At 33.3% G+C, this 8,359-nt stretch overlaps 1 protein-coding gene across 3 annotated transcripts in view; it reads right to left on the bottom strand.

Moving 5' to 3' along the window:
• Positions 1-2,312: 2,312 nt before the first annotated feature.
• The window catches only part of AP1S2 (adaptor related protein complex 1 subunit sigma 2), a 28,011-nt gene continuing 21,964 nt past the window's right edge, over positions 2,313-8,359 (bottom strand). For 2 of the 3 annotated variants that reach the window (XM_083361861.1, XM_083361860.1), the window contains one exon: positions 2,313-3,937. Coding sequence is in view for 2 of the 3 variants with exons in the window: in XM_083361860.1 (XP_083217986.1) it covers positions 3,890-3,937 (48 nt within the window). In the remaining variant the exon portion in view is untranslated. Of the gene's footprint in view, positions 6,713-8,359 lie in introns of all 3 variants that reach the window. The other variant, XM_083361862.1, reaches the window with a different exon arrangement.

Raw genomic sequence — 8,359 nt, 5'->3', positions numbered from 1 at the left:
CATAGTCTCCATACAACAACAACAAAAACTTAAGAAAAACAGTACTTTGATAGAATGGCCACTATTAGCATGCTTTCTCCATCCTACTGCTTTCTAAATGTCATAGTATATCTGACTGTGCTGGCCATGGGAGTTGACTGCTATTAAATTTATGAAAAGCTTTCTTCTCTATGGCATTATTACATAAAATAATGATTAATTTAGGAGTCAAGAACTTGCTCATATGTCATTTAAAACACCTTTTTTGGCATATTAAATAAGCTCAAATTTATGTCTCCAGCCTGAAGATTTCCTAGTGTTTTCCCATCCAACTTTATTCAGGTATTTTGAAATTAGCCAAGGTCAGTTTGGTGTTGCCACCTGCTGTGACCTGAACACAGGTAATATAAATATGCATCTGTAAGACCTTCTTCCATGCATACCTGCTGATCCTGGAATTTCTCCCAGTTTGGAATGCTATTCAGGTTCCTTGTCCTATATTTTTTACATACTTGTGGTTTACAGTGGGTATCTTTTCCACTTCATAGCTTTAATTTTAATAGGGCTACGCAGTGTTTTCAGCATGCTTCTCAAATAATTTCTGAAACACTACTCCTTAACTATTTTTGAAACTTTAAAAAATACTTTTTATGAATAACATCTCCAAAATGTCAAATTCCTTTTTGCCAAGGAAGCAGATATGAAATTTGCCTGAGATTTAGTAATTCCACCTATAGTAAAAACTACTGATTTTAAATCAACTAAAATTAATAATAATAATAAAATTAGAAGGAACCTTGGGTGTTTTCTGGTCCAACCCCCTGCTCAGGCAGGAAACCCTATACTATTTCAGACAAACGGTTGTCCAGTCTCTTCCAGTGTTGGACCATTCACAACTTCTGGAAGTAGGTTGTTCCACTGAATAATTGTTCTGTCAGGACATTTCTCCTTAGTCCTAGGTTGCTCTTTGATTAGCTTCCATCCAGTGCTTCTTGTCCTACGTTCAGGTGCTTTGGAGAATAGCTTGACTCCCTCTTCTTTGTGGCAACCCCTGAGATATCAGAAGACTGCCATCATGTCACCCTTAGTCCTTCTCTTCATTAAACTAGACATACCAATTTCAGCAACCATGCATTTAAATCCTTTATCGGTTAAGCTACTCTGTAATCAATGAAGCTCACAAAAGTTTATAATAAAATTTCAAAAGGTGTTACAAAACTTGCTTGGCTAATATAGACCAGGGATTTTCAACCAGTGGTACAGGTGCCACCTGTGGTACATTGGCACCTGGCAAGTGGTATGTGACCATCCTAGAAAAGTGGTAGCGGGGGAGGGGAATGAGCTGAGCCAGTGGCAGCACTGCACAAGCCTGAGCGAGAGATGGCTGGAGCTGCAGGGCTGAGCAGAAGCGCCAGGATCAGCGCCAGGCTCCAGCTGGAGGTCGGCACTAATCCTGGCACTTCTGCTGAGCCCAGAAGAAGCACTGATCAGCTGGAATGTTGCAGCATCTCCAGGGTCTTGTGATTTACATTCAGATGCTTGGCAAATGGTTCATATTTATGATGGTCAGTGTCCCAGGGTCATGTGAAGTGACCAAACCCTGCTGCAACCACTCAGCAGATGGGGGGGAATAAAAACCAACCCCCCCACTCCACCCCCGCTGCCAATCATCAACAGAAATGCTCACAACAATGAAAACCTCGGACAGGAGGAAGAGTGCTGCCAGGTGGGCAGGCAGGTGTCTTGCTCGGCTGTGGCTTGGGGGATACTTTTTTCAGTGCCATTGAAACTTCAAACAGTCACTAAGCAAACTGTTGTAAGTTGAGGACTACCTGTACTTCATCACTTTTTTCCTTTTTTTTTTTTTTTTTTGCTCATCAAGCTTTTGATACCTTGCTAGGCGACTGGTGGTACTCAGATGTTGCCATATCCTAAAAGTTGTACAATGGGTGAAAAGGCTGAAAAGCCCTGCTATAGACTAACATGGGTCACAGTTGGCAATTTTGTACTTCAGTTTTCAGAAATTGGTATCAGTAAGTTTAACACTGCTTTATTTCCAAGTATGTAAAGCTGTATCATACATATAGAGTCCATATATTTATCATTGCAAATGGCTACAGATTACTTCCATGCACAGGCATAACAGAAATGAGCTGACGTTGAGCAGCCCTTTACTTTTTTTAAAAAAATGGCTGTTTTAACTCACCACTACAATGATTTATGTAATGTTTGAATAACTAACCTTTAAAATAAGGCAACATTAGTATTTTGGATTATTTAGTAGTGTGCTGACACAAACATTCCATACATTTTTGAATACACAGGCACAGTAGTGGAGTAAAAATGGACATTTATTACAACTAAACCGGTGTGATATACTACAGAGCTTATCTTACATCACAACGCTTTTTTAAACAAACACACAAGGCAACAGTGCAGACCTTAAACATGGTTTGGATGCATAAAAATTGTTTTTGATATTTTAAAATGTCAAGTAATTCCACCCAATTTCAACCTCACACATAGCAAATGGACCATTCTAATGCCATATGAACTTCATTCTTCCAGTTCCCATTAAGTTAAACATAGGACTCCAGTGTATGTACTTCATGTAACCTCTACTAATTCCATAATGCATCTATTGGACTCAGTATGATATAGTAATCTTTCTGATGTAACATTACTTATATTAATGCCTTACAATATTTGAGAATAACAATTATAGCAAATTGATGCACTAGAAGGCAATTTAGTAGTTATATTATTGAAAAAGTCTATGTATGAGAAAGTACCCCCACACACACAAATATATGTAAAGCAACCTACTTCCAGAAATAAAATGCTCTGAACAAAGTTTGCTTCAAACACATTACAGAATATTTAGCTAAATGCACATGAGGATAACAAACTATTGCTTTGTAATATCCATGCAGTCTGATCCTATGCATATTTAGAAGTTCTATTTTGTTTGATATGTACTACACCATAAAAATGTGCATATGCATACCATGGTAGTCAAAACTATGAACAAGCTGAGCAAAGGCATGTTGTAAGGTTTGCTTCTCTGCTGTGTTCACAATACACTATGATTAAATCTAGAATCTATGGTGGGATAATATTAATGGGCAGCTACAATTAGTAATGTACCTTTTCAGATTGACTTCAAACACACAGCAGATAATACTGGTAACAAGTAGATATTTTCTAATAATTCTTTTGTCAAATGTGTTCCAATGATACCTAAATTTATACTTTTGAAAAGACTATTTCAGTACTTACGCTTACAAAAAGTAACACACTTTATATAATTTCAATTTACATTCCCTTTGCAAAATATTAAATCAAGTTAGAATTTCATTCCAAGGAATTGTTACGTTTATAACTGAATCCTTAGAAATGAATCTGCCATGAAAGCTTACAATAGTTTGACTTGCAGATCTTGATATAATTCTTTGGTATAAATAAAACAGCTGTAAATACTTGTTTAATCTTCTGTGACAACCTAAAATGACTTAATAAAAGTCTTTGGCTATACAAAGCCAAGCTCTTTTGTTAACACATTTCACCACATGTAATAGTTTTCAGGATATAACACAAACTACAGTATTGGATACATTGTGTTTTAGCAAAGTAATTAACAAAACATAATTACTGAAATTGTCATTACTCAATACTTTAAAACTAATGTGGCTTAAATTGCTGTGAAATCCCCTTCCCCAATTTAAAAGGTTTAAAAATTTTGCTCCCTTTTTAAACTTTATAATAAATATTTTTTTCTCATAAACCTGAATATAAATAGCTTAGCAGAACAATAATACTGACAAATAGCATCATAATACCATTAGCTAACATTAAATGGAGGCAGTGAACATTTACACTTATATGGGACACTGTAGACATCAGAAAAGATTTATGTCAGTCCAATCTCTTCAAGAACACTACGAGGGGTCTCTGCTTCCTGTGGAGAAAACAAATAGACAATTAACTTTTTTTTGCTTCTGCCAAGCTAGATATATTAATAATTAATGAATTTCAGGAAATTACATCTCACCTTTTAAAAATAACTGTAATTGATACTCCCCATTTCCTGCAATTCTTCCCTTTCTTTAGTCAACTGAGTAGACTGGAAACAGTTTCTATTTTGTGAAATGCTTTGGTGAACCATAAAAGAGAAGGCAACCTACATAAAGTTGAACAACTCCCACAGGCACTAGCCACTTTGATAAGTGTGAATGTTTGACCTGATTAAGGGATTCAACCAAAGTAATAGTATTTTAGATAAAATTAATTGTAGATATTTAACAAATATGGATAATATCTTTAGAGAATAATTGTAAAGGCCAATTAAAATGTTATGTCTATGCTAGTGAAGTTAATGATTGTTTTAAATGTTCAATTTCAAATAAAATGTCAAAGCAAGTTATATTTTCCTTATATCAATGTACTCAAAGCACAGCCAGTAATTTTTGTATAAAAACACTTACTTTAGCATCCTAAAAAGGTATAGCCAAAAAGAAAGAAAATCAGAATTTTAGCAATATCTCCACATAAATGTAACAAATACACAGGAACATGAAAGCCTGTTTAGTCTAGTGGTTAAGACACAAGGCTAGAAACTGAAACATCATGAGTTTAAGTCCTTTTCCATAAAAGCCAGCAGGATGACTTTGCGCCAGACACTCTTTTAGTTTAATTCAATCACTTCACAATTTTTGCTGAGGGGAAAATATGAAGTGGAGTTATGTTGGATATGTTTGCCATCTTGAGTTATTTAAAAAATAGTAAAGGTAGATATAAATTAATTTTTAAAAATCTGTATTCCCAAAATGAAGGCACTATTGTAACACCTCTGAATTAACTAGCCAATATTGTTCTCTGCTGACATATATAAATTTTATATAGAGGATTGAAGTAATTTTGCTATGAAAAATAAGTTTTTATTAGATTCATGATTCTGAAGATTCATCCTCATTCACTATACAAACTTATAAAAACAAGATTGGTTTAGAGAAGGAGAGATTACCACAATGGCTCCCTTTCAAGTTTGCCACTTGATTCTGGCAATTTCTCATGAAAGTTAGAGCTGTAATCTGATAAATGAAATACTGCTGGATTTCACCTGCACTAATAGATCTTTTTATGTGGTCTAAATCAAATTGAATCTTTATTATGGTCATAGGCCAGCATAATATAATGAAGATATCCTATATTTTCTATTAAGAACCTGCATATCCTTATTACTGGATGCATTTTTGTATCATAGTATTTTTTAAAAATGTGTTTTATACTTCTCATAATGTACTATGAGCAATGATACAGCATACCCTTAATAAGTCTGCATCTCAAATACTACTTGGGGAAAGTAGCTGTACCATTCAAGGTGTATAAACAATAGCTCTTTGTGAATGTGCAACTATTTAGAAATAGCCGAGTTTAATCTTTTATCAGAAGGGTTTCATATGTTATGTCTGCAAATCAGAATTAAGGTAAATTCCACAAATATGAATTATTTCGCAGCAAAGAAATGGAGGGGGGAAAAAGCCAGTCACATGAGAAGTGCATGCAATAGTTTTATTACAGACATGCCCAAAAAATTCACAGTAATTTACAAGCATGCAGATAAATTTACAAGCATACATAAAGGTGCAACAATACTGCACCATCATCAGCACTCCATTTGCAGCCGTTTGAAGAGCCAGACTTTAAAAGAATGCAAAGCAGCATTTACCATGTACATTCACAGAAAGGGAGAGAGATCTGCAATATAAATGCTTCTTGCATGCTTCCCAGAGGTAATGGGAAGTTATGTTAATCCCGTGTTTTAAACAATCTCTCTAGTATGCTGTATCTGTATTTAATCATATTGCAGAAACCATTTTCTATTTTTTTTAAACAGCCATTTTGAAAGCCTGTCTTTGTAACAGCAGTTATGTCTCCTTTTTTATTATGACTTTTTGTTTTAAAATGAAATCAGGAGGGTTTTTTGTCATATACTTTGGTAGTTGCTTCTATACATTTATGAACATTTTTACTGCTATTGTAACATTTGGATCAGCTCCATTCATGCACTGAAAATATCCACATAAATCTACTCTAAAATGTTGAAATTAATGAAAAAAGACTTTGCATGCAGAAGGAATACCTTATGCACAGTTTAGAGAATATAAGATCAATGTACTTATTTTTTAAACTTAGCAGTGAAGCAAATCTGTTTAATATATATGTATAATAATTTGTGGCCTTCAGGGTTGTTTTTCATGATAAGCATAGAAGGCGCTATTTAAAAAACATTTTGTTTAGTGGGATAAAATGTATATGTTAAAATCAGTTGATCTCTATTTGCTAGCTGCATAAATTAGATTTATATACATTTTGAATTGGGTTAAATGTTTAAATGATAAGAGCGAGGCTAAGCAAAGTATTTCAAACTGGAGTTTTACATGCTATGTCAAGTGCTAATGAGATAGATTTAAATAGTTTTAACAAAAAAAATTACAGCATGCTGACAAAACATATGAAGAAAACAAACATTGCAAATGGCAGGAAAAGGAAAAATACAAACAGCAAAAACAAAACACACAACTGTGATATACACTAGTTTGTTCAAGATGATTGGATTCACCAAGCTGAGGAAAAGCGTTCTGCCATGAGAAAGCCAGGTCTAGTGCCTCTCTGTGTGCATGATGAATGAAGTCATTTAATATACTGGGACATTAAAGTATTCATGACGTGGCTATAAAAGAAATGTATATTCTTTATAAATAGTACAGAAATTAGCATGCATTTAATAAAACAAATGGATTTATATTACTTCCATTCTTCTCTATTCTGATCTTTGGAATTATGTAATAATAATGATAGAGAAGTTTAAGATATTTTTATTGTAATGGATGATTTAACAAACTATATTTAATATCCTGGGTGGTTTGCTTTAAACTAAGTTTGTAATGATTGATGTGTACACTGTTACTGCCAAACAGCCATCATTTTTTGCAAAACAGTATATTTAATTAGAGAAAATAGAATGGATATGCACTTTACACTTTGAACAAGCTATTTCAAAGATGTTTCTGATGTTGTATCAAATAATATCCAATTGTACAATTACTGAATTTTATAGCAATGTATGTAGACCACAATTAATTTATGTCCAAATTTCATTTTTCTTCAATGGTGCAATTATAAATCATATTTTAAGGGCTGCAATCAGAACAATAAACTCATTCTTTTTAAGCTGTTTTAAAACTACCTGTATTAACATTCCAGGCCAGCTAGCTGTTAATCCAACTACCTAGGGATCATTAATTTCCTACATTTTTTCGTGCTTATTTTAGGAGCAAAATAATTACACCATTCATAAAGCTAGTTCTACAAACAACTATAGATACTATATCTTTTTTTCTCTATATAAGAATGTGCAGGTTTTCAAGCATACTAATCAATATCTAATGGTAACTATGAATATTTCTATGTCTATCTCAGAAATATAGGTTTCCCAGGAAATAATGAAATAGAAAGTTTTCCTAAAACAGATACCCTGAGATTAATTCATTCAATGGAGAACATGTTATAAATTTCTGTTAACTTGGCAAATTGTAAAAGTACATTTTCCCAGACATCATATGAACATATTCAATAATCTTTGTCCTCCCAATACATTGTGATTAATATATCCAAACTCATAAAATTACTCTCCACCTGCCTAATATGCTTATGTGCAGTCTTCTCCACATTCTTTCAATGCTTATAAACTGGTACAGCAGGAATACATTTTTCCCCTTCAGTTTACCTACTTGGCCTAATAACTAATATGGATTTTCACTTCATGTATGCTCAGGTTTTTAACTAAAAGTAGTTAAATAACACCATTTGGTGATTAATGTATTAATTTACATTATTTACATTATTCTTAATTTGTTTTATGAAAATATTAAAAATTATAGGCAAAACCTTTCTATGAAAAGGTTCAAAAATGAAAATAAATTATCTGCATCATGTGTAATCAAAATTGAACAATTCTCAATTTTATCTGCTAAAAATCAAACTCGTGCAACTTTTAGCACCTTTCTGGCTAGAAACCAGGAAACTGAGTTCTAGTCCCACTGTAGGCATGAAAGCTGGCTTAGGCCAGTCATTCTCTCACACAGAGTTGTTACTATGGGGAAAAGAGGAGTATTAGGTATATTTACCACCTTGTATCATTTATTAAAAAAATAAAGATGAAGACTGCATATATAATAAATACAAAGACTATAAATATATATAAAATATATAAACAATAAAATAGGATTTGAAACTAAAGTTTCTTTTTGGAATCAGAACAAGGGAAGCTGTCATTTGAAAATATTCCAAGGGACATGGTGAACTGAAGACAACTCTG

Source organism: Vipera ursinii, assembly GCF_947247035.1.
Source record: "Vipera ursinii genome assembly, chromosome: 4".
Taxonomy (NCBI): Eukaryota; Metazoa; Chordata; class Lepidosauria; order Squamata; family Viperidae; genus Vipera; species Vipera ursinii.
The sequence above is the reverse complement of the archived record's forward strand: the minus strand, read 5'-3'. Positions and strand labels throughout refer to the sequence as shown.